This window comes from Rhipicephalus sanguineus, chromosome 10, assembly GCF_013339695.2.
Source record: "Rhipicephalus sanguineus isolate Rsan-2018 chromosome 10, BIME_Rsan_1.4, whole genome shotgun sequence".
Lineage (NCBI taxonomy): Eukaryota > Metazoa > Arthropoda > Arachnida > Ixodida > Ixodidae > Rhipicephalus > Rhipicephalus sanguineus.
This window is the reverse complement of record NC_051185.1, coordinates 38,743,292-38,770,661: the sequence shown is the minus strand read 5'-3', so window position 1 is coordinate 38,770,661 and position 27,370 is coordinate 38,743,292. Positions and strand designations below refer to the sequence as shown.

The 27,370-nt window shown below is 49.3% G+C and overlaps 2 protein-coding genes across 2 annotated transcripts in view; both read right to left on the bottom strand.

The window, feature by feature from the left end:
* Positions 1–27,370, bottom strand: part of LOC119371695 (neurocalcin homolog) — a 143,364-nt gene that overhangs the window by 84,953 nt on the left and 31,041 nt on the right. The window contains exon 2 of the mRNA XM_037642150.2: positions 2,483–2,600. The gene's annotated coding sequence lies outside the window, so the exon portion shown is untranslated. The remainder of the gene's footprint in view (positions 1–2,482; positions 2,601–27,370) is intronic.
* Positions 11,551–12,705, bottom strand: LOC119406332 (uncharacterized). Its single transcript, XM_037673071.1, has one exon. The coding sequence runs from the start codon at positions 12,703–12,705 to the stop codon at positions 11,551–11,553; it is 1,155 nt and encodes a 384-aa protein (XP_037528999.1).

Sequence of the window (27,370 nt, the reverse complement as noted above, 5' to 3'; positions counted from 1 at the left end):
CAGACGTGAGAAAGCCCTCTACTAGCGTGCATAAAATTAACTCCCGTGCCGCGGGGCACCGGGCCACCACCTCCATTATCCGAAGTGGCTGTGCGGCACTTGTTAGGCGGGAGCCACAAAACGGGACCCACTACGCGCATAACCTTTCCACCTGGGCTCACCCTCTCTTCAGTACTGGCTGCTTACTAGGCACGGCCGACGTTGCAGTAATATCAAAACAACAGCTAGTTTTGTCGGCTTGTTCTCAAAGAATGAGTACTGCTTGTTTTATGACGTTAACTGCACCCTTTGTGTACTTTGCGTTTTTAACATATGCAAACACAGTAATGGGGAAGGCAAGAATTGAGAAGGTTAGGTAAAGTGAACTGTGAAACATGAAAAGTCAAGTGCCTAATACCAGAAAGTAATTTTGCTGAGTAAAGAAGGTTCTAAGCATGGAATTTTCACATCTGCCTTGAGTCACACATTGAGGGAGAGAGACCAGTCAAAAGACAAAACATCAGAGATGGGGGCGAGAGGATTAGGGGGAAAAATGGGAAAGGTCGCACGAGAAAGATTGCAGGCAAAGTGAGCAACAAGCAATCCCACAAAAGGCAAGAGAAAAAGGATTCATTAAAGAAGAGAGCATACTGGTAGCAGTAGGTGAATGAATCACTGGCAGCGTAGATAATTGGGGGAAAAAAAAGCAAAAATGGAGAGGATACTTGGAAGTTGGGGAAAGGTCAGACAGGTGTGAATGGAAAGGAGAAAGCTCAGCCAATGGGGAATGAAGGGAAAATACATGGGAGGGGGAAACGTTAGAAAGAGTTAGGGACAAGATCGCAGGGAAGAAGGGACGAAGGAAAGAAAAAAAAACTAATGTGCAGACAGAATGAAGCAAAGAAAAAGGTCGCATGGGAGTGGTCGGTCCAGTCTCGGGGAAAAAAGGTCAGCACACACCCCGGTTGGGAGAAAAGCGGGGACGGGACTGAGCTGTGGCAGGGCACACCCGTGAAACGGCCAATTTATACAGTCGACCCCCGCCCTCCTGGGAAGCTCTCCCTTCCTACCTCAATTCCCCACTCTACCATGTCAGTGAGAAGTAGATGTCAGGAGGGGAAAGCAAACAGTTGGCATAAAAAGAAAACAGTGCACGGGTAAGAAAGAACAAGAGAAGCACTTTGGCGAACAAGGTCTCGTGCTCAGTGGTGCATTTTGTTTTTGTCATCACAGATGTCCTACCACTGATGATCTGAGACAGAAAAGTCATGCGGCGTGTGCGTTGACAGTCTGATTGTGCGTGTGCGCTTCACTCTTCAGCTAGCCTGATCTTGCGGCCATTCTTCAACTGTAGCTCCACCTTCTATCAACTTGAGATGAGAGCCCAACCTGCAGTGCGCTCCTAATCGCGGAGCTCAGTCATAAATAAATCTGAGCAAGTATTGCTTTGCAACACTAACGAAAGCTATCTGCCACCAATCAGACGCCCACAAAACAATCGAGGGCTTACAGTCTTAATGTCTCTTTCGGTCTATTACAGGTTCAGAAGGTTAGATACCGTTTGCTTACGTCGGAAAAAAGAACGTCTTAAGTGTTCAACTTATGGATGTCAACATTAAGAGTTCAACAGATGTCAACAGTATGGCCCAAGTAAAAAAAAAGAAACCCTCTCAATTGTGCACTCTTACTAAGGCCTAGAGCTGTTCATGGGCACTTTTCAGAAATGAATGAATGAATAAATGAACTAATGGCGTAACTGTCTCAAAAGCAGTGATCTTTCATCATCAAAATTTCATATTAAATTGTGCACATTTGTGTACTATGTACACACCTTATACCAATATGAGGCACCTGGAGGAATGTGTCATATGCATGAAACTGTTAGGATCTCAATATTCTTAGAGTGAACCATGGGCTTTGTAAGGCTTGGTCATAAACGTCTCAGTCATAAACGAGATGCTGTGAAGCAGATAATTCCCAATAAAGTTGCAATTTCTGATGCCCTCCGGTTTGTTTTATGCACTGATAGCTTGGAGTAAAGAAACTCCAATACAAAACGAATTTGTGTACATGTGTCTACAATAAACTGAGTCATTAATGCATTTGATGGCGTGAATTCAGTCACTTCAAGTAGCGTACATATGTCCTCAAACAACAGCTGTAACTTCAAACGTTAATGGAATAAAACAAGACTCAGTTACGCCACAAACCTCAGCAATTCACAGTTCAAACAACAGTCACTAGAAGGATGTCAGGTGTATTACATGTCAGCCTGGTGCTTTACTAAGAAACGGTCGATAAACGTCACAACGTCCACTGAATTAAGATTCACATGGCTACGCAAGAGCTCTCGCGGCATGAAACAACTGAACGTTTGACATATTGAAGCTGCACGCAGCAAGCCATTGCGTCAAGCAATGTGTGCACGCGCACAGTGCACAAAAGAGCAAAAAGAATATAGATGCATATAAAGATAAGTGAAGGGAGGTGGCAGCAGACTTGCCTACGGGGTCTGTTTCCAGGTGCCACCAGGCCCCATGGGGGTGGGACTTCATTGGGGAGCGTCGCGGCGGGGCCCAACTCCCAGGGCCCGGGGCCTCCTGTGCGGGATGCGGGGCCACCTGCAGAGTAGAAAGAAAGTCTATGAACAAAAGAATTGTCGGGTTTTAGATGTGAAACCCAAAATACAGCCATTATGCACACTGTGGGACGGGAGTAGTCTGGATTTAATTTGATCATCTGGGCATCTTTACTCTGGGTCTAAACCCAAGTTCACGGGCATTTTTGCATATTGCAAATACACCTGTGAATGCTTATAGTGACCAGTGAGCACACACTTGTACTTAGCAGGACAATGCCATAGCCAATAAAATGCCACAGCGTTGAAGAAGCAGTATGCATTCATGTATTCAAGATACTTAATTTGGACAAGCCGATACTTAGAATCAAAGCACAATTCAAAATGTTAAACAGAGTCGAGCATAACAAACACAAGTTTAGGAGAAGAGAATAGTTGAATACAGTTAAGTTAATGAACCATAGTAACTTTCTCTGCTATTTTTAGAGGAGCGACGAGAATGTGATTCAGGACATGGGGAAATGTACACAATTAGCACCACAAACAAACAATGTATCAGAGTGCCAATGAAACTAGCAGTTTCTCCCCAAGTGTGCAAGCAACCAAAACACATTTTCTTCACACTGGTACATACAGCCGTTAACATACTAGAGAATATCAAATGAAGCAGTCCAGGGCACGCTACACAAGCCCTTATCAATTGTGCAAATGATATGGTCTACTCCAGCTACTAATTCTTTTAACCTTTGATGCTAGGCCTTGGGTAGCAGCCTGGAGCAAAGTGCATGACCGAGGTTCAAATCTAGCATGGCGAAATTTCGACGACTTCGCTGTACTGCTACAGTTACCGGAGGTAGGGCTAGGTGTTTGACGAAGCCAATTAGTTCTTCAGTTCACACTCCAAAACTTCATCCATATGCTTAATAGCAATAGCAGCTCTATCATGCTTTATTGTGTGCAGTGCCTCAGCAAGATTAACCTGAAAATACGGTACAATGAATGTCCAAGTGTTTCCAGGGCAGATTTTCCTCTTCTGCAGCCAACCTGGCAATTAGGTGCAGTGCATTAACTGCATTAAATTTCAGTTAGATTGCTCTGTATAAATGCCAACTATCAATACTCACACGCCTAAGTAAAGTAGTTCGCTGTCACATGTCCATTCGTCAAAAAAAAAAAAAAAGGAAGGCAACTTTCAACTGCAACTGAATCACAGCAATTATTAAAATGGAAAACATAAAAACAAAAAAAAGTAACAAATGACATCTTCGCTCCCATCAAAGCTGAACGCTGGTGCTCGTTTACGCACGTCTGGAATAAGGCCGCAAGTACAGGGGGCATTCAATTCTGATATCCTTGCTCAAGAAGCAGCGAAAAGAAATCGGCTAGCAGTCCCATACGCGAGCATTTCCGTGGCTAGCTCGAGCACACCATCAATGCAATCGTCACCCCTTCCTTCTTTAAGAGATTACGCGAGATGAAAGACCTGCTTACGCAAATTTGGGGCAGTGGCAATGGCTCACGCGGAAATGCAGAGAGACCGAGTCATTCGCAAGAAAAGGAAGCAGGCGTCTGGAGGCCAAAGGAAGGAGAGGGGGGAGAGGAGGTGGTAGGATCTATTTCAGTCCCATTTCCCCGCCACCATTGTCCGGTTGTTTGCTTTCATCTGTCAGCCAGCCCCAAAGGATGGGAAGCCAGGGAGCGCCTTTAAAAACGGCAGCGGTAAGCCGGAACGTCAAAATCGATTCCACGTGGCGGGACCGTTGTTGCTCCCGCCAGATGACCCGAAGAGTGAAACAAAACGGCAGTTTCGGAAAGCGTGCGAAAGGTTGTGCCACTTTTGGCTTCTGCAACTTTAGCTGAAGAAGAAAGCTGCTATAGACCTTGCAAATGAATAAAAATAAACGCTGAAAACTCTATCGACTTTGCGATTCTATGAAAACAAGAGCTGCAAACTCTACAGACATCGTGATTCAATGGGAATAAGAGCTACAAAATCTATAGACTGAGACTCAATGGGAATAAGAGCTGCAAGTTGTATAGATATTGCAATTCAATGGAAATAAGAGCTACAATGTCTACAGACTTTGCAATTCAATGGGAATAATAGCTGCAAGTCCTATAAACTTTGTGGTTCAACGGATATAGAAGCTGCAATATCTACAAACTGATCGATGCAATCGAAATAAGAGCTGCAACCTCTATAGACTTTGCAATTCAATGAAAAAAATTGCTGCAAGCTCTACAGACATCGTGATTCAGTGGAAATAAGAGCTATAAACTCTACAGACTGAGACTCAACGGGAATAAGAGCTGCAAGTCGTATAGACTTTGCAATTCAATGGAAATAAGAGCTGCGAGCTCTGTAGATATCACGTCTCAAGACACTGCAGCTGGTATCATCCACACTGGCCAGATTCTAATGAAACAGTATGCAACAATATTTCCTGACATATTCAACGAAATATTGGCACTTAGTATGCTTTTTCGTCTGCACGATAACATCCGCAGTCCTTCGACGAATATCAAGCTACAGCCGCATTGAGCCCTTTGTTCGCGCATTATACATTTCAGGGTTTAGTCTTTGTCCGCACCAGCACAAACACATGTGTACGTGCATGCAGATACACGTATATGCCCAAGTGGAAAAGTAGGAAGTGCAATGATCCTTTGCAGGTGCAGGCAGGGTCGTCGCCCAGCAATGACTGTCTGCGCAGCTGAAGACTCCAAAAACATAAAACAAACTAAAAAGCCTTTTTTTTTCACTGCTCCACTAAGTAAAACAGAGGTTACAATGAGAAAAAGTCAAAATCCGAAATTATTATGTGACATGTGCTCATTATACGAATACTGAAATTCCCAAACTTTCTGGCTCTGTCGAGCGAGCTCTGATGAGCAAACCAATAGATCCTGCTATTATCGTTGGTCACACACAGAATGTGTGTGATAGAGAGGTAGTGCAACAGTGTCAACCAGACCACAGGATGCAAAAGTATACCATTTCAAATGCAAACATTAAAAAATATGACTACAAGTCGCACCCAGTGCTGCTTGTGCCAAATAATTAGACTCATCGGTAACTATATGACTCACTTCCACCAGTTAGTACTTGTTATATTAAAAGTATTTGCACTTGTTGTGATACCATCAAGACAAGTCTTCAAGCTTTTAGCCTGTTCAATAGACGTCTGCAAGTGCTGCTGATGCTAAATAAAGTTGACTGATTAAATGATTGATATGCGAGTTACCGGGTGATTAGCTGACTGAATTATTCAAAGACTGTGTCAGCAAACAATGAAGCCTTAGAGGCAAGCACAAAGATAACGATGATAACAAAGAAGACCGAAGATAACAGGGGGGGGGGGGACGGGTATGGCGACATCTGGACCCCCGTGACAGATGCGCCGTGCACCTGTCCTTAGGTGCGGCTGATCGACCACCAATTCCACGCAAAACAAAGAGCCCCCCTCCTACCCCTCCCCCTCTCATATTTTCATATTCGTGCCGCTTATTATGCACTGAACACGTCAAAGCCGAGACACCAGCCCCGCACAAACGACGCAATACCTGGTGGCAGGGTAAAAAAAAAATAAAAGTTAAGCCGTTGCTGCTAATGTGAACCACTGATGGTTCGTAGCGTCATAGAGCATGGTTCATAGCTCTATCAGTCGCATATGCATTGCAGCAAGCATTCGCTCACTGATAAAGTTAACACATACGCTGCAAAGCTCACGCTGCAGACAAGCACAAACAGGTCTCATTCGATGACCACTTGCCGTCACTGCTGTGCCCAAGCTGGTTCGATGAACAGCGTATACAATGGTGAGCAAACGCACCACACTTCCACTCAATTCAATGTGTCTCCGACACTGTCGTATAATAAAACCCCCCTGACAGTGAGCACGTAAAAAGACAGCACGTGCAAAGCCACAGGCCATCTCGGCTCAGCCAGTCTTTGCAAGTGCCGCAGCTTACAGCTCAGCCCACAGGCGGATCCAAATGGAAGGTCCAGATGTCCAGGCACCCCCACCCTTAATTTATGAATTTATAAGCTGAGAATGGGTGACCCCATACTCAGCTTTACGTATCAGGCTTCCTATAAGCTGTCCTCTCCTTCAGAAAAATAAGGCGCAGCTGAAACTCGTTATAACGAACACTGATATAGTGAATTATCGGTTATAGCAAACTAAATACAAACCCTGGTTGGCGAGGCTTCACTTCAATGACAATTGCTCTGTTCATAACGAAAACGCAAGAGCCGCTGCGATATCGGCTGTAACGAAGAAACGTTTCGATGGCCGAGGCTCGAAACTCGAGAGGTAGCATGAGAGCAAAGGAAATATTGAAAGACAATTCCCAAACACATAGAAGGGCAATTCACAACCAAAACCGCAAGCTTGGTTTGCCAAAAGAACTTTGCTCGGTTGTAATTTCACCTTATCATGTACCGGTCTATTTATCTTGAAGTTCCACAAGGAGACAGGTAAGGATCCTGTCATTTATAATTGGTTTGGAGCCTTGAATAATGAGTTTTTGTGCAAGCCCGACTGCCCATTTTTATCTATACTTTTAAAATGAATATCGGATATAATGAGCTAATTTATGGTCCCGATGCTACTTCGTTATAACGAGACTCGACTTTGTATGTCACTGGCTCAGCCACATGGAGAGCTGGCGTGGCCGCCCAGGCAGGGTTGAGTAGGGAAGGAGACGCACGGCACGCGACTGCTCCCCTTCCCCCTTTCCGCCGATTCCGCACGCGGGATCAAAACTTGACTTATCCCGCTCCCTCAGTCTCTCAGCCACAACGCGCTCGCCCAGTGACTCCCTCCAGCGCGCACCAAGTCTGACCATCCTTGCTGAGGTGTCCTCACTTGAGAGACGGTTATCGTGCACTCCACACCCAATTTCCATTTTCATTTCCTTCTTCCTTTTAAGAAACACCTCCCCCCCCTCACCTTCGCGCACTTTCGCTCGCACCCGCACGCATCGTACCACCGCGCAGAAGTGCGAGGGAAAGCGCCACTTGGACGTGATGTAGAATATCCCGGCGCGGCGAACTTTCGCGAGGAGTGCCCCTACAGTGGCAATCGCGAAAGAAAACGAAATGTTGACATACAAGCACCTCCAGTGTAAAAAAGAAAACAATATGATTAAGTACCAGGGGCGGCAACCCCCCCCCCCCCTCCCCGCGAATTCTCGCCTGCCCCTTCTTGGCCCCTCCCCCAAAGAGCAAACACAGTCAAAACACAAGGCATAAAATGGATGTCTTCATGATTGCTAAAGCGCGAACTAAGGACTAGGTCACCCTCGTGTGTCTCCTTGTCCTAGTCCAGGCACGTAGGCAAGGGGGGGGGGGGGGCGAAATTTTTCCAGCCCTCTATATTCCCAGGCAACTTTTTTTTTGTTTTTGCCATGGAAAGATTGTCTTTCGAACAATTAGGCGTTGCCCCCCCCCCCCCGAAAAAAAATCCTGGCTACGTGCCTGTCCTAGTCCTCAGTTTGCGCTGTAGCAATCATCATAACAAGGCACAAGTTCCCCGCTTTCCCCTACCCCGATGGAACTCGCTTGATGTAGGTGCCCCCCCCCCCCCACCCCTGCCCCTACCAACAAATCTTGGCGCCGTCTCTGCTAAATACGCGAACTAGTTCGTCATGCGAGTATGATCACAACGAGCTGCGCGGCGTACCCATAGTTTCGGAATCAATCGACTACACTCGCCGTCAACTACGCATGAACTGCTCTAGTACTGTTTACTGTTGACATGTGGTGTCAATAATAATAATTATTGGGATTTAACGTCCCAAAACCACGATATGATTATGAGGAACGCCGTAGTAGAGGGCTCCGGAAACTTCTACCACCTCGTGTTCTTTTAACGTGCACCTAAATCTAAAAGTACACGGGCTTCCGGCATTTCGCCTCCATCGAAATACAGGCCGCGACAGCCGGGATTCGATCCCATGACCTTCGGGTCAGCAGTCGAGCACGACAACCCACTAGACAAACGCGGCGGGTCGTTCGCTTTTCAGTTACTAAACTAGTTGTTAAGACTGCGCCCCTCTCGTCCACATCTTCTCATCCTCTTGTTTTCCGCGCCCTTCAGATTGAGTATGGATCTCCCAAGTCGCCCAGCATTCAGTAGCCCTCCATTCGGCTTCCTTTTATATTTCCCTCCCCTTCCCGACTCTGCGCCGTGCTCCCTCTGAGAGCTGCGAGAAAATAAACGTCTTTCCTAACCTCAAACCACTATCAGCTCCCCTATAGCTGTCACACAGGAGTGGATTTCGTAGACGCGACGAAGGAGTCGGGCATGATCGATATACTCGCTGAATTGCCCTCGCGACGGGCACGTCGTCAGCTTCGCGAAAGAAGAAAGCAAACAGGAAGGCTTTAAAAACAAACAAACAAAAAAACACACGCGGCGAATGGCGCCCAAGTTGCGAAATGTAATCCCCACGGAGCAAAGGGGAGACTATATCGAAGGGAACCCGTCGAAACGTGACAATCTTGAGGCCTTATATAGTCATAAACCATACACTACAAAGAAGCAAAAAAAGGCTCGTGGGAAATATGGGCCCTTCACCGACGTGACAGAGGCAAGCGGTAATTTCTAACCGCCGAGAGCGTGAGAACAAATAAAAAAAAAACTGCGTGAGAGAGGAATTGCGTCACGCAGCCAGCCTTGGCAAAGCAAAACTCCTCCGCGATATTTCCATTCTCATCGCTTTTTTTTCTTTTGCTTTCTCCTAGCAGCAACACTCAACGCATGACCTCTGATGCACAGCGTATACAGACCGAAAATGTTTGTTCGGCGGCGTTGCAGTATAGCTTTCCATATAGGGCCCCTCGATACAAAGCAACGCTGGCATCGAGGCGCCCTAGCTTTTCCCTAATAAGAGGCCTATACCGCACGTGCTGACGTGGTAAATAATACCTGGTGTTTTTTTTACATCCCAAAACCACGATATGATTATCAGGCACGCCGTAGTGGAGGGCTCCGGAAATTTTGACCATCTCGTGTTCTTCAACGTGCACTTACATCGCACGGTACACGGGCCTCTACCATTTCGCCTCCGCCGAAATGCGGCCGACGCGACCGGGATAGAACCCGCGACCATCGGGTCAAAAGCCGATGTACCTTAATCAGGCCCGATGCCAGGAATTTTTTCCGGGGGGGGGGGGGGGGGGACTTGCTGATGCCTTCGACGATTTGAGTAAAACACTTATCTTTATTATTTCTTTTCGGTAAAACGCCCCTTCATCCAAATTTCGGAAAGGAGGGAGGGGGGGGGGCGTGGCCAGGAGGGCACCCCCTCCTGGCTACGGGCCTGACCTTAATCATGCTGATCCACCATGGCGGACGTTCTGGCGTGGCGATCGCGTGTGCGGCCCCTATCTCTTTATTTTATCGCCATTTAATTCTCCCCGACTCGCTGCGCTCCTCGGCTGCGTTTCCCGCATTATATCATATATATATTTCAGACAACCAGTATACGTAGTTGCCTCGAGACATTACAAGCGACATGTAAATATCAGCAGGCAACGCGCAAGTATTGTAAGTAAAGATGCATGAATTTGTGCATAAATCGATTTTGTCAAACATGTCGTGCTACCCGCTGGCCCAGCTTAAAGACAAATATTTGCGTTTTCAAACGTTCGCTTGGTAACGGCTCCAAACTGTAGTTATGCCGCTTCACAGCGAGGAGGTTTTAGCTGCTCCAGAAGCTTCGAAGAAGTGGTTTCGATCGATCACACGTGACTGCGGCTGTATTCGAGTAAATAGGGTACAGGCCGGGACACCCGTCTTCGTTGACCGCTCTTTCACAATCGAGGAAGGGGGGTGTATACATTCACATGACGCGTGCGCACTCGCGCGTGGCACAGTTACTTGTGGTGGCAACTTGCACGCTGTCCCGCTTCGCCTTTGCTCCACCCGTACCATAGATGTCTCCCTATACCGTATGGTAACAGTGCTGCTCACAAATTAAATCCCTTGCAGGCCCTGTGTCGCCAAATGTCCGCATCGCACCATGTTTAGGGTCGGCCCAAAGGCGTTAGGTCTTTCACAACAGTCGCAGTTCGCTCATGACGGCCAGCGTACACAAGACAAAAGAGAGTTCGCGACACAGGTTCAACTGACAGACAGCGCCGGTGTCGTGTACTTTCTTGCCTCGTTTGCACTGGCCGTCATGGTTCCAACAAGTCCAATTTGCTACGTTTCTTCAGTTGCAGTTCGGCTAGAACGAAGTGCTTAAGCTCCCGCGATTTGTCTGCGCGAATTGGCTGTACTATACTAGTACGGCTGAAATGACAATGGAACGCGACGGCATCGTCGTGCGGCACCTGCGCGCGCACGGCATATTGCGAAACGAACGCAAAGCCACTACTCAACCTCGGGCACTGACGATTTTTGAGTTGTAACAGTTCAATTAGCGTCTTCATGAACTCAACATATGTTTTAGAGTGCAACACATCAATTACCGTCTCAATAAACTCTACCTCTGGCACGGACGATGTTTCAATTAACATCGTCAAGAAATCAACCTCGGGCACGGACTTTGTTTTTTAAGCGTAACAGTTCAATTACTGCCTCAATAAACTCTGTACACGTGGACAACAGCTGCGCCAGCACCAATCCCTAGATCCAGAGATCTACGTGAGCCAGCATCGTTCCCTAGAAAGAACGTCGTCGTGCACCCAGCCATTTCCGGCGGTAGTGCACTCCCAAGTCCGAACAAGCGATGCAACAACCACTGTTTGGAAACACCTTTATTGAAGTAAAATGAAGCACCAATTTAACCGTTTGACAACCACACTCGAACTGCGCATTCGTAAGGCAAAAATAAGGTCAACAGTAATGAGTCGTACAGAAAAATACAGGAAAATGCCACTCATTCGGACACAGCAAAGGCTGTGTGTAGGTTTCGCTGGGCGTCCGTGAGCAATACCGAGAAAACGAAAGCAAATTAACTTAAATGTATTACAACGTCTATCACTCAAACTCAACATTAACGTACAGGGCACCTCTCACAATGTATCCATGGAGTTCTATGTCGCTCCAGGGCTTCGGTTCCGTCATGTATCCCATGTTCGAATTACGGCCGGAGCGCGGTTTCTTCAGCACTTGATTGCCTTCCATGGGCAATGCGAGCACGACGTCCTTGGCCTCGTCCATCGGGTGCGCGATGGTCAGCGACACCTTCTTCGGGAACGGCCACTCCAGGAGATCGTCCCACACCCCAGCGCAGAGGAACAGACCGAACCTCACGTTCACCTCTTCAACGTTCTCTTCAACCTCCGACGAGGCAAAGTTACACTGCAACTTGAAGGTGTAACCAGCTAGCGTGTACAGTTCGCTCGACAGGTTGTGTTCCACGCCCGGCGCTACTGAGTCGCGCGCGGTGTGCACGTCGAAGAGCTTGCAAGTGACTATTAGTGCACCGGGTTTCGATGGAGTGCGGGAAGGTCCCACGATTGAGGTCTTCGTCCTCGGCGAAGGACTTCCGCGGTGGACGCTGTCCGCCATTGCCTGCATCGAGGACAGTGCGCCTTCGACGCTAGCGAGCATTTCGCCCAATATGTAGGCTCCCTGGGCGTTGTCGACGTCAACGTCGCCATCGTCCCGCGCCCGCTGTGGCAGCAGGTCCGCTCTGACGCCTCCGAGTTCTTCGGCGGCTCTGTCCACGGGAACTTCACGCGCCCGGTTTCCTTGGCCGCAGTTCCTGTAGTGATCCACGAGCAGTTCGCTCGCAACGGGTCGTCGGCACTTGTCGCAGTTCACGTCGACGCTGCGGCAGTGGAGCATGTGCTCCGTCAGCTCGCCTAGTGTGCCGGCGAAGTTGGGACACCTCCGGCCGCCCACGGTGCAGAAAACGCGCCGGTTCTCCAGGTCGGACAGCGGGACGCGATGGTAGACAAGTTGATCGGCCGTGAATGTCAATCCGTCGAGAGGACAGGCCGCTCCGAGGACGACTACGCGAAAGCAGTATTCGCACGTGACGTGACCGCAGGGTAGATATACCATGACGGCAGGCACCCGGCCACACCTGCTGCAGACGCAACCCGCTGGCATCGGCTGCATGAAGGAGACGCGTCGCTGCTCCAGGAAAGCAGAGAAGCCCGTGAGCGTGTACTCCCAAGACGCCATCGTTAACGTGTTGACTGACTGAACAAGGTCGATCGAAAAACGCGGACACGTTGCTTGGAACGGTGACGTGGGGCGATGACACAAAAGGAATAAAACTCGGTAGGAGGACCGACAATACCGAAAGCACTGCTGTCTCGAGCGCCGTGGAAACTGCGCGGAACGGCTACAGGGTCCCCTGACCACCACCAACTCGCCCAATCGTCGTCCACTCTGATTGGCTAACAGGGGTCACAAGACGGGGTAAGGCGGTCCTATGTCCGCGAATGGGTGGTGAGGATTCAAATGGGATTCAAAGGTGTTGTGCCAGAGCACCTGACCGAACGGGGAAGCGAACACCTGCACTTCGTTGGAAGTTCACGGCATCGCGGTCAGCGTTTGCCCTGCAACCAAGAAAAGGGCCCGCACCGGCGACCTGGAAGCAGGGATCAACACCTGCACCACGGCAGACCGGATAACAGTACAAAAGAGCGGCCACGAGCCGCGTCAACACCTGCTACCTAAAGGGACGTCAAGATACTAAAAGAGCGTCAACACCTGCTACCTAAAGGGACGTCAAGATACTAAAAGAGCGTCAACACCTGCTACCTGAAGGGACGTCAACATACTAAAAGTGCGTCAACATCTGCGGCCTAAAGGAGGGTCACATCACAATGGACTGGGACCTTATTTAAGACCGGCCTGGTCCGTTGTTAGAGAGACGCCCCAGCCGACTTGGTCGAGCTGGCAGGCTCTGTACTGCTATAACCTGCTATTACCTGCTATACCTGCTATAAACGTTGTTACTGTTTTGTAAGCGTTTTGCCTCCCTGCTCTGCTCCTCAGCGATAAGTCCGATCATCGGCTACATCGGCTCGCCAGCCTCTCGGCTTTCATCGTCACGAAAACCCCGATTCATAACAAAGGGGAAAGCTTCTGCGAAAAAACGAGACCCGCCGGTCTCTCTTTTTTTTTTCTTCCTTTTTTTAAACATGCAGAACCGACGCTCGGTGTTGTGGATACTCAGGTGTGTGTGTGGGGGGGGGGGGGCGTTTGTGTATGCACGGCCGCTTGATCTCCCCCCCCCCCCCTTGCGGGAGGGGGGGAGCCGTGTGCCGTGTCTTTTCTATGTCGGGCGTCTTGTGTGTTTGTGCTGTTTCTTTTACCTCAGGAACAACTTTTCTCGGCAATATTAATGAGAACTAACAGACAATAATGCCAAGGAAAGTATAGGGGATATAGGGGGGCAATGAAGGAAATGCTACGGGAGAGAGAGGACCTACTGCACATGTACTGCTGCGCGAAGTAGTCCGGTTCGGCGCTCGTTTCGAAATTATTTTCGGTTCGTGAACCTTCCGTATCTCCTGTGACGGCCGTTCGATTATTCGAGCGGCCGTGCTCGAATAATCACACTGCATACCATTTGCTTCGTCTGCTTAGACAGCCATTTTTGTTAGTGAAATTCGTCAGAAGCTCCTTCGGCAAGTCTTCGAAAAAGCTAGAGTAGAGCTTCTAGTACACTCTAGCTAGAGGGTGAAGACGCCATTTTGACTGTGAGGTGTACGCAAAAGGTGCGACGTTTTCACACGTGTGAAAACGCGAAATGGCACTGCATAAAGTAAAACAAATATAAATATCCCCTTGGTGCGTGCTGCGCCTCTTCAAACAGCGTCCTGTAGAAAATAAAGTAATGTAGTTTTGTTTTATTCTCATGCTGAAAACACGTACGCAGTTGTGGGACTATTCTTCAGAGGTAGTACACGCGTAGTTTGGCTCTGTGGCCTTCCCTTCATTGCCAAGAAAAGTTGTCCGCGAATAATGAAGTATTATTGGGGTGTAAATGCGTCCAGCGTGCATCATTGACGGGCCAGAAGGGGAGACGGCACCCGCGCGCTCGCTGGCTGGTTTTTCTAGGAGTAGAAAGTAGTTGTTTATTGGGAGGAAACATTTACAAGACAAAAAAATCACAGCATATCCACGGGGTGAATGATGATGAGTGGGGCGAAGCTACGGAGGGAATCATCTGTAAACCGTGAAACTCTTCCGTGAAATGCGCCCAGTACATAATATAAAGAGTGTGAAACATCGTGTATATATTAAACATCAAACTTTTATTGACTATTGGTTTACGTGGTCCCTTCATTATCACTTGTGATCGGTGAAATGCAAGGAAGAAGTCCGCTCCCGAGCGAAAGAGCGCCAAGAGCGACCGCATTCCCCGCTCGCCCTGTGCGAATTAAAGGCAAGGCTAGAGGGAAGACAGGACGCGCGTTCCACGACGCGAGGTCGGTAGCATGCCCAACGAAAGCCAACGGAACGCGATCGTGCAAGTGCTCCGGCTTCGCATCGCCTCATGGTTCCATTTAGCGTCCCAAAACCAAATATATTGCTCAAGGTGTGCCTTGCGTTTTTCGTAGAAATAATTTCTTTATGATGTACATTAAGACGAAAAGTTGAAAGCTCACTAGAGTGTATCGCCCGCAAAGTATGTCTTTTAGTGTGATTTAACTCTCGTACGGCAGGGTCCTCGCGCCGTTCCCGGTCCACCTCGCCCGTTGACGATCGGGCGAGGTGGCTACATACAACTACTACTACTACACTTTAAGAAAAACATCTGGCGTTCTTTCGTTCTGCTTTTACAAAACATCTGGCGTCTTTCGTTGGTTTATTTCATCAATCAACGGCGTTTTGAACAAAATTTTTATTGTTTAATCACGCACAGGAGAAATCTCACCAGGCACTACCTTGGAGGTAAACAATGGCTGCTAATGGGAATGAGAGACAGAAGAAGTCGGCTTTTAGCTAACGCGCACGCTGCGAATTTTTTATTGTTCAACAACGCACAGGAGAAATCTCCCACCGGTACCACCTTGGAGGTCAAAGCGTAAGACTTGTTACGGACTACTACGACAACTACGAGGGACGAACGGGTGCCGCCTTAAGGAGCTTCGCCCCTAAAAAAATGGGGGGAGGGGCGGAGTTGTGGAAAGGAAAGCGAGGATAAAGCAATGATGGCCACTGTAACTGTCGATCACGGCGACGGGGAATTTTCGCACGGAGTGTCCCTACACTGGCAGTCGCAAAAAAAAAAAGAAAAAACAAATGTGAGCATACGGGCATGTCCGGCTTAATAAACAAAACATTACGACTAAATGCCATGGGCGACGACTTCTCGATAAAATTTTCACCTGCCCCTTATTGACTCCTCTCAACAAACAGTCGAAACACAAAGCATAACTTACTCCCTTCCCGTGTTGCATCGCGGCTGGGGAGTGGGGGGGTGGGGGCAATTTCTGGTGCGGCTTTAGGGGAGTAAGTGCCCCTTTCGCACCCCCCCCCCCCTGCCGACGCCCATGAACATTCATTCGTATGAACGACTACAACTTTAGAAGTCCTATTGGAGGGAAGCAGCGCGAAAGACCAGGCAGAAAAGGACACATACAACAGCGCTGTTGTATGTGTCCTTCTCTGCCTGGTCTTTCGCGCTGTTTGCCTCCAATATGTCGTACCAACACGCCCAAGCAACCACTATAGAAGTCCGCGGCATTTTCCGCACCAATGGGCGCGCACTTCCAGGCTGACGTCACGGGTCGGACGGCCGGTGACTCCGCCCTCGCAGAACATTGCCGAGTGCATGCGCGGGACTATGTCTTTAGTCGCGGAGGTGATCTGCTGCCGCGCTTCGGTCATCTGGGCGGGGCCTCTACGGACTTCTTAAAGGGACACTAAAGGCAAAAAACATTAAGTCGACCTTGTTTGTTGAAATAGCGGTCCAGAAACCTCGTAGCGCTACTTTTTGTGCCAAGGAAGTGCTCATTTTGAAATAAAATCACGTTTCACTGGTCCACATCGCATTAGCGCACTTGAAGTCACCCGCCTGAAAGCGGCCTTTCTCACGTCACTGTTGCCGTGCCCAACGTTGCCCGCCTTTACTGCGCGGCGGCGTGCACTGGCGGCGTGCACCATTCGGGCATCCGGCATTTTGTCAAACTTTCTGTCAGAGCTACTTTCACGATGGTGCAAAACAACACGCGGCCCAGTAGGCGATACCGAAAATACCACTTAGACGCGACCGCGTGAGTGAAACCGGGCGCCGGGGGAAGCGCAGTTCGGCGAAAACGGAACCTTTGAACCACGCGCGCCGTTCTCTAGGGCAACGCCAAAGAGGTTCTTTTTTTCCATGGATCAAACAGAAACGAACAAGCAGCATTTTATTACGTCTCTTGATGCACGGAAGGTTTTTTTTTTTTATTGCAGCTAGTTCGATTACGAGTGATTATTCGTAGTCCGACTCTCTGACGTCATCGCGATCATTTCCAAAATGCCCCGCTCGTGGCGCTCATCGTGTGATACAATTAACTTAATTTCTCTTAATTTTAGACGTCGTACATTGAGCTTTCACTCTGACATAAATTGTTATTTGCCTTTAGTGTCCCTTTAAGTTGTATTCGACTGTAGTACTGTTGTGCTGTCAGCACCTTAGACTGCGTACACGTGTTCTGTTTCGATTCCTCTTCGCTCCTCCCATCTCTCATTCGAGTGCCGGGCAGCAAACCGGACATCCGTTCTAGTCTTGCATGATTTCATGTTTGTTGTATCTTGTAACATATAACTGTGTTGGCCCCGCTTGTGAGACGTGCAACCGGAAATAAAGAAAACAAAACAAAAAAATACAGCGTGGTTCTGTGGTAGAATACTTCTGTGGTAGAATACTAGAAAGGCGTCGTAAACGTGGCTGGTTTTCCCTTGGACCGGCAGTACACGCGATTTCTCTTGTGAAAGGCGTCGTAAACGTGGCTGGTTTTCCCTTGGACCGGCAGTACACGCGATTTCTCTTGTGAAAGGCGTCGTAAACGTGGCTGGTTTTCCCTTGGACCGGCAGTACACGCGATTTCTCTTGTGAAAGGCGTCGTAAACGTGGCTGGTTTTCCCTTGGACCGGCGGCAGAAAAGACAATGGGATATCCACGTGCGCATCGGGAAGCTTGTCACACGAGAAAATGATGGTTTCCATCGTGCTTCTCAAATCGGCTGAATTTTGGGACACAACTGAATTCCTCGGATATTACGTGCCAATACCACGATACGATTATGGGACGCGCTGTAGTGAGGAGCTCCGGATGAATTTCGACCACCTGGGGTTCTTTAATGTGCTCCTAAATCTAAGCACGCAGGTCATCTTTTGTATTTTTCCTCTATCGAAATGCGGCCGCTGTGGCCGGGAATCGAACCCGCGTGAACATGCATCGCAACACCTTACGTACTACGCTACCACGGTCCTGGGAGACAGCAGGCGAGTGCTCTTTTTTTTTTTTTGCTTAATTTAGAAGACGACGGTCAATAAAACTATGCCTTCGCGAGCGAAAGCCACATCAAAACAGCCTGCCGCAACTGACACCGGCGAGCGGCGGCTAGGCAGACGCCGCTGCCGTCCGCGATCGAGCGCGAGCACGCCGTAGAATGAGCAAATTTTGCTAACACGATTGATATTGTACTCTTATGTCAGGCGTCGACATACGCAATCCGTTTTCTCGACACCCTCAATATTATAATAATATCTGGGTTTTAACGTCCCAAAACCACCATATGATTATGAGAGACGCCGTAGTGGAGGGCTCCGGAAATTTCGACCACCTGGGGTTCTTTAACGTGCACCAATTACACGGGCCTCGAACATTTTCGCCTCCATCGAAAATGCAGCCGCCGCGGCCGGGATTCGATCCCGCGACCTTCGGGTCAGCAGTCGAGTGCCATAACCACTAGACCACCGTGGCGTGGCGACACCCTCAATATTAAGAGCAAAGGTGGAAGCGAAGCAAGCCGGTTAAGTAAGACGGCCTGCAGTGTCACTGCTTATCTGCGAATGCATCGCAGGTGCCTTCGCATCGTGGTTCCCGATCTCGCGAGTGGTGTGGACGCCGGTGCTTTTTTTTATTAGTGCCAGGCTAGAAGCACCGCATTATTTAATTAGGAATTAGTTTGCATGATAAAATAATTGTAGCACATCTTTTTCATGCCACCGATAGCGGCGATACCGGCAAATACTTCGGCATCCTCGGACATGGGAGCGGTAAGAAACCGAGCAGCGGCACGACGTTGCCTGTCTCCCGTGCTGCTGCCACTATGGCTATACGGCCGTGCGATCGCCGGACCGGGCGGATGAGAAAAATCTGCCGAGTTTAACGCACGCCGGACGCCCGATCCGGCGACCCCGTACGGCGAAACATCACCATTCCGGCTCCTACACAAGCGCGTAGGACGTCAAATCGGATGCAAAATCGTGCCGTGTGTCTCGCAGTTTATGCTCTCAAGCGTGAGCTACTCCATGCATGGGAAGTTCAATGCGGTGGAAAATTATCCTAGCCGGCAAGCGGCAGCAACCAGCGACAACACATGCGGTGATCGCTCCGTGTGTACGGGTGATCACCACCCGTACCACGGGTGGTGATCACCCGTACACACGGGGTTACCAGATGGTGCGAGCTTCAAACCGCCAAATCGGACTCCGAGGTAGCCCAAACATAGCCCAACGCGAAAATTTTAAGTAGCCCAAAAATAGCCAAAATCAGCAAATGTATGCGTGAATCCGTTGTATTGCGTAATATTTTTTTTTTTTTTTTGCTATTCAATGCACAATAATTGAGCGATGGCTGCAAAATCTAGAAAAAAGTTTATTGCCACTTGATAACATACAAATGGGGTCGCATTCCGGGGTGTCGAAAATTGTTGGGGTACTTGAAGAACGTCTTTCCACTCTTGTCATAAGACGTGAAATGTCAGACGGACACCCTCCGATTCAGTAAAAACTGTAAATGCACGCGTATTCAACAAAGCATTTTATAAGAAACACAAGTGTGCATTCTACTTAGAGGCACTTCCGCTGCTATCTTGGATTTTGGTCTGGGACTGAGCAAGAGGGCCCCCTCCACATCTCTTTTTATTCTCTTTCAATGTGTGGTGGGGGCAAGGGAGAGGGGGTGTTTGCTCAGCATTTTACGGTAGTAGAAAGTCTAGAGAAAACGTGAGCCATCAACACGGTTTCAAACTGACCACACGTGAAGCCCTTTCTTGGGCTACGTCTCCAGGTGCAGGGATCGTTGAACACACTGGAATGTTTTGATGGCGGGACCTATTAGCGGCATGCGCATGTGAGCCTTGGCGTTCTTTGTAGAGAGCTTTTTAACAGAGAGAACGATCACCACCTTTCTTGGCTTCTGCATGGGAGTACAAAAGCTGACGAGCGGTACTGCATTTTTGGGGGTTCACGCATGTTAACAACAGCCCAAAGGGGCTTATGGTGGCGGCCAAGGGGCCTTCGTTGACTTCGGGAACCCCCAGACGCTCGCGTACGCACGTGGGTGCAGCTGCTGGGGGTCCCCGGCACTTGTAAAGCTGGAGGTACAAACGAACGCGAGAGCGCGCGTGCGTAAGCCGTTTGGGGTCCCCCATAGAGTTAATATTAACTCTATGGGGTCCCCGATACTAAATTATCTACATTTTGTAGCTTTTTGGAATTCTTGCCTAGTCGATAGCAATGTAGCCCAAATATAGCCACATAGCCAAAGAGAAAAATTTGACGCCAACTCGAACAAAAAGTAGCCCAATTTGGCTATTAATAGCCCAATCTTGTAACCCTGATTCGACAGCCATATTCGATTTCTTGTGGCGCCCCCTATAGTTGCTGAAAGTTGCGAATAGCTTCGCCCACTCGTCATCATTCACTTCGTGGAGATGCGTTCCATCTTTTTTTTCCTGGAAGTGACCTCTGATGATGCACATGACCTTTGAACGCATGACCTGAGGCTCTTATGCACAGCGTATACAGGCCAAAAATGTTTCTTCGGCGACGCTGTAGCATAGCTTTTCCCTAGGGTGCCCCGATACCAGCAACGCTGACATCGAGGCACTCTATGGGAGACCAGCGCTGGATAGGTGGCGCGCCGAAAAAATGCGCCTGGCGGGAAGTCGCAGCATAAGTCCGCCGCTCGATCCGACGACATTTGTTGCAGCTCGCATATGTTTCGGCTGTGCGCGTCGTTTCGCTTCGGTTCAAGCTTCTGAGAGAGAGAAAATAAAACATTAACAAGGTTCTGCGAATGCTCATTCAGCTAGCGCCATCAAGCGAAAGAATACTGAAGAAAATTTGCAAAGCTTTATATATTTTTCGCAGTGTGCCGCGGCGAGCGCGCCTGCGTAAACCCGCTAGCGTGGTTCCCGGGTTCGTGGTCCCGTGCTTGTTTAAGTTGTCGACAGCTATGGCGCCAGTTGTGCTTCGCTATGGTTTTAGTAAAATAACATGGTCTGAGGACCACTTCCGCAGAAAGGCACTTGAAAACGGGGCGAAGCTGTGCAAGGCGAAATACGTGTACGATGTGGAAGAGACGGTGATGTGCCGTGACAGCGATTCTCAAGTTGCAGCGAAATTCCACTCGCAAGTACACCAAGCCCGCTACGATGTCACACTTCAGGTAAGCGAGCATTTGATGCTAGATCGGTTATTACCGCGTGTTCCTGTCCTTTACGGCGCGTGTAGTTGTGTAAAATAAGCGCGAAGCTGTACGCAGTAAATCGCACAGTTGGTTTAATCGTACAGCGAGTTGACTTCCGTGCGTGATCGCAACGCTGGCACTACATGTTTTCATTTCGAACGAAAACTTGTGCACGTTTACTTAATGCAGTTTTTATGTGTTCGCCTCTAGCTGTCGTCTCAGCGCCTGATAAGTGGGGCCACCTGTTCCTGCAAGGCCGGCAGCGAAGGCGCCTGCAAGCACGTCGCAGCTGTATAATAGCACTCGAGCTCAATAACTTAGCCGATGCAACGTCGTCAACTGACGTGCCTCAAGTGCTCCCATAGCTGGCCGTCTTCACTGTTGTATAAAACAATGAAACACGCGAAATTCGCTTTAGACCCCAGCTCGACGCCGCCAGAGAGGACCGAACTTACCCCGCTCGCCTGACAGCTTGTATCCAACGTTGCCTCCGTTCTTGCTCGTATGGTTTCGCAGGAAAGACGTAGAAAGATATATCACCTCTCATTCCTACGTAGTTATGACACTTATATACGCTGCAGTAACCGTCGGCCTCCTTTTTTTTTTTTGTTCGGCATTCAGTGCCCGCACCGCCTTCGCTACTAGCCATCCTTGTGCGTGTCGTCCGCGGGAGCGGCTGAGAAGTGCGCGCTTTTACCGCCAGGGCGGCACGGAAACTCCAGCGCTGGTTCCCTATAGACGATTTTCCGCAGCTGGTTTATTAAATCAAACTAGATGGCGCCACTGGCGCCACCGCACCGTGGCCGTCCCCATACCGTGGCCGTCTCCATGCCCATCCCTCTGCCGTGGCCTTTGGCAGCGCTGCTCAATATGTCTCCATCCGCGTCGCGTCGTCTGCTCGGCGTTCCCATAGCGTCTGCAGCGCCGGAAAATTAAACATGGCGGCACCTGTGGATGTAGTTTCCTTCCGCCTCGAATTTATCACGTCGTCGTCCTGCGCTGTGTGGCCCGTAAGTTCAAAACCTACGCATTTATTTGCTTTATATTCGCGTCCTGAAGCTTCGAGAGCGATGTACTCGTCGGTATTTTGCAGTATTTCCAAGATTCATTCTCATATAGTCCGAGACAAGGCTTAGCAGGCATGGCTAAATAAACACAGCTTATCGCAATAATAAAGACAAAGCATACCTGACGTTTCTTCTCCAGCGTGAGCTGACACAAAGCGATGGCCGATTTTGCCATTTATTTATTGCTGTGAGGACAGTGGGTGAGTAGCAAGCGCGAGTTCGGATCGAAGCGGGGTGTCGCGTCTGCGTGGGTGCTGCCATGTTGGCTTGTAACCCCAGCTACTGGCGGTTGCTAATACAACAATTAAAGACATACACCATAAATACGACACAGATTAAACATATCCCTTATCGTTGTGGCGTGGTACGTACCAAACAAACGCAAATGTCTCAACGTTTTCATCTCTGAGGCGATTACATGTAGAACTATGTTTTGCTGCGCAGGCATGTGACTTGCTTACACCCAGCAGCAACCAGCTTGTGTAGTACGGCCACGGCCGCTTCGCTGGCCCAATGCGTTGGCTGGGGCAAATGGCTAGGGGAAGGCCAGTTACGATCACGTGATCAAACATGGCAGCGCCCGTGCGCCGCTGCGGAAAATCGTCTATAGCCTTCCCGACTAAGAGGGCTACCGCACGCTCTGATGTGACGATCACGTGTAAAAAAATTGCTGGAGTGGCGATTATTGCGCAATAGTGAAGCCGTGCCAACCAAAAGATGGCGGCTGCGTCCGCCATCTTACTAGGGGCACGATAAACCATCGGCGTTTGGCGAAGGAAACTAAGGCACCAACTCGCCCAAAAACAAGTTCTTTTGAAGGAAAGCGAGCGTTTTCCACGCACGCCAGAGAAGTTTAAAATGGCAACTTTTACGGGTCAGATACTGCTGCAAGTGTGTCTTCGTGTTACTAGTTTTCATAAGTAAGCCTCAAAGTCATAGCAAATTTTATTGGACATCAATCGTCAATACTCCTCTCGACAGCTTACTTTTGTCGGCAGCAACGATCTTTTATTTTGTAATTAACGTAGCATTTACACTAACTGATCAAAGCCATTTGATCCATAAGTAGGCACCACCAGAAAAGAGCATGTTTCCCAGCTCTTTGGTGGGCAAAAGCTGGCTTCACTTTCTCTGGCAAGGCGTTTCGAGAGCCTCCACTCCAGAATTTTTTTTACCTCCTTGGTTCGACCCAGGTATCTTTATTTTATCACTATTTATTTCTTCTCCAATCGCGTTCTTCTCCGACTCGCTGCGCTCATCGGCTGCTTTTCAAGTTCCACAAGCGACATGTAAATATCAACAGGCAGTACGCAAATTTCCCAGAAGGATCAGCGGGGTACGGGCGATGCAAGCTCAACGGACAGGCCTGTGGTAACGGGGCGGCGTGCAACTTTCATTAATCCATTAGTAGCGTACAACGAGCGATACAACATTCACGAACGGATAAGCGGTGTGTGCTAATGTCATCTTTTCGTCATCTTCCATGCGACGGTGTTACATTAAAGGGGAGGTGGGCGGCAATAACATACAGGCGTGGGCGTCAGCGAACTATGAAAATTACACCCGTCTGTGTACATATATAAATAGCTGTTGCACTTGCATGCGTGTCGGCAGGATTTTGCCCTGAAAGGTGCTAACCCGTGCATAGCATCGCTGCTGGAGGGATGGGGTGGTGTAGATTGGCTGGGGGGGAAGTGCCGCTTACGCCCATGCATCTGCGTACGCACGCAAACAGGTTCCCCTCTATCCTCTGCCTGTTTCCCTAACCTCTGCTTCTCACAAATCCTCCGATGTCCACCGTTCAGGTGTCAGCTGCTCTGGAGCAGCTGACACCTGAATGGTGGACATAGTGGGATACAACTTTAGTAAGAAGTCCGCGGCATTTTCTACGCAGAGGCGGGTGCACGCAGGCCTGCACCGATGGGACGCGCGCTCCAGACTGAGGTCGTGAGCCGGACGGCCGGTGACCCCCGACTTCTGGAGAAAGATGCCGCGTGCACGAGCGGAAATATTTCTTTAATGGCCGGGTCCTCGCCGCACTTCTGACCATCATTGCTTCCTTCAGCCTTTCTCCCCCCCCCCCTTGTTTTTTTTTTTTTTGTAAATATTCCCTTTGATGAACACCCCCCTTACTACTCCTGGAAAAACCAGTGAGCGCGTCGTGTATTCCCTTCTGGCCCGTCAATGATGCGCGCTTAGACAAACACCCCCGCACGTGAGTATTCGCACCTCCGAGCGTCAGGCAGGGGAGGGGGGGGTACCTCTATGCGCGTTTTTAGAAAGAAAAGCGCTGGGCGCCCGGCAGCGAGAAACTGTCCTGCTCGTCTTTCGTCCAGTTTTCCACAGAAGCTGTCCTCTCTCAATCTTCTCCTCCCAAGGCTCCCCATTTGTATACCCGACTTCATACGGCCGCGCCGACCCCATCTCGTGACCCCTGTAGTCAATCGGATTGGAGGACGACTGGGCAGGTTGGTGCACAGGACCGTGTAGCCATTTCCACACAGCTTCCACGGCGCTACAGAGTGCTTCGGGCTTCGTCAGTCCTCCAGCCGCGTTGTTTTGTTTTTCTGTCATCGACCTCGCACAGTCAACCAACACGTGAACGATGGCGCTTTGGGAGTACACGCTGACGGGCTTCAGCACGTTCTTCGAGCAGCGACGCGTCGCCTTCGCGAAGCCGCTGCAAGCGGATCGCGTCTGCAGCACTTGCGGCCGGGTGCCTAGCATCACTGTGGTGCTACCCTGCAGCCACGTCGTGTGCACCGATTGCCGAATTAAAGTCGTCCTGGGAGAGAGGTGCCCCTTCGACAGAATGGCATTCAACGCGAGTGAACCTGACCGGCACCACTTCCAGCAGTCCGAGCTGCAGGACCGGCGCGTTTTCTGCACCGTGGGAGGCAGGAAGTGCCCCAACTTCTCCGGCAGGATGTCCGACCTGATGGAGCACATGCTGCGCTGCCGCAGCATCGACGTGAACTGCGGCAAGTGCCGCCGACCCGTCCCGAGCGAGCTGGTAGTGGAACACTACAGGAGCTGCGGCGAAGAAGACCCGAGGCGTACAGTGCCCGTGGAGAGAGACGCCGAAGAACTCGAAGACGTCGATTCGGACCGGCAACAGTGGACGCTGGCCGATGCCTGTGATGACGACGACGACGTCGTCCACGAAGGACAAGGATTGTTCGGATGGCTCGCCTCTACGTTACTGTGGCGTTGGAGTGGTAGGCGTTAACCGTGTTAGTTATCTTACTTTCGATTCTCGGCATAGCTCACGGACACCCAGATGAAACCCTTTCCTGTGGCCGAATGACTTTCCTGCATTCGCCCTCTTTTTCTTAACTGTCTATTTATTGTTTGCATTATTTTTGCCTTTACGAATACGCATTTCGAGTGTGCTTGTCAGATGTTTAAGCTATCTGCTTGATTTTTTTTTACTTCAATAAATCTCGTTCCAATCAGTGGTCGTTGCATTGCGGGTTTGCACATCATTACGGCTGCTGTATTTAATTTGAATACTATTGATGGCATGCACGGACGTGCGGAGGAAGTGGCGTTTATTTCTGCAGCCCTCGAGGAAGCACGGCAGAGCGTACGTTAGTGTAACCCCCCCCCCCCCCCCCCTTTACCCTTTCACCGGATCGTGAAAGAACGGTAAATGATGAATAGTGTTCCGGCCTATACCTTATCTGCTTCAATACCGCCAGCAGTGGAGGTTAGCACTGGTAAATGAAGGTCGATTAATGTCGACCGAATAGTGGCTCTACTGTCGGTTAGCGCAGCGATAAGTTAGGCTAGGTAAGGTGAGGGCTGGGCAGTATTACGATACAGGAGTATCGCGATAGTATGTCATATACTTTCGAGTGTCTGTATTTCTGTATCGAGATACATTTGAAGAATACACTTGTATCTCAGTAGTGAAATAATTTTGCGATGTATCTATAGTATCGCGACACTGGGCATAACATGGGTATCTCATTACTTTGTTTGTTTGTTTGTTTGTTTTAATCATCTGACGTGTTTCCAATTGTGAAAGGATGACTTCTTTTTGATAGGGAGCGCCGCCTGTGGGCGACACAGGGAGGGCGGCGTAGGGTTCCCCAAACGCACAGAATGGCCCACGTGAGAGCGGAAGGGTTTAGTACCTAGATGACCCGAGAAGAGACATCGCCACGCTGCAGGACTTCCCGGCCATGAAACCGGTATTTATGCGTTATAACTCGAACTTGTGCTCGTCTGCAGCGGTAGAGACACTTGATCTCGTTCGCGAGATATGTGTTGAGGCCGAACCGACGCTGTCTACAAGGCATCCTATCCGAGAAGCTGTTTCTTAAAGGGACACTAAAGGCAAATAACAATTCATGTCAGAGTGAGAGCTCAATGTATGACAACGTCTAAAACGGCAGTATTATCAACAGCAGTGCCCTACTTAGCGAGAAATTAAGCTAAATGTATCACGCGATGAGCGCCACGAGCGGGACATTTTGGAAATGATCCCGATGACGTGAGATTCCGACTCCAATTAATCACTCGTAATCAAACTAGCTGCAATAAAGAAACCTTCAGTGCATCAAGCGACGTAATAAAATGCTGCTTGTTCGTTTCTGTTTGATTCATGGAAAAAAGAACCTCTTTGGCGTTGCCATGGGGAACGGCGCGCGTGGTTCAAAGGTTCCGTTTTTGCCGAACTGCGCTTAGCTCGGCGCCCTGCTTCGCTCACGCGCTCGCGTCTCAGTAAAGTCGCTCTGACAGAAAGTTCGACAAAATGCCGCATGCATGTGATGTTGCCGGACGCCCGAATGGCTGCACGCCACCAATGCACGCCGCCGCGCAGTAAAGGCGGGCAACGTTGGGCACAGCAATAGTGACGTGAAAAAGACCACTTTCAGGCGGGTGACTTGAGGTGTGCTAACGCGATGCGGACCACTAAAACGTGATTTTATTTCGAAATAAGCACTTCCTTGGCACAAAAGTAGCACTACGAGGTTTCTGGACAGCTATTTCAACAATCAACGTCGACTTATTGTTTGCCTTTAGTGTCCCTTTAAGTGCAGATAATGCAACACTCGTCTCGGCCAAACATATCTTGTACGCAAAAAAAAAATATATATATATATATATATATATATATATATATATA

Bases quoted from the DNA above. Each gene is read 5' to 3' on its own strand.
- LOC119406332 (XM_037673071.1), bottom strand. From the start codon at position 12,705: ATGGCGTCTTGGGAGTACACGCTCACGGGCTTCTCTGCTTTCCTGGAG.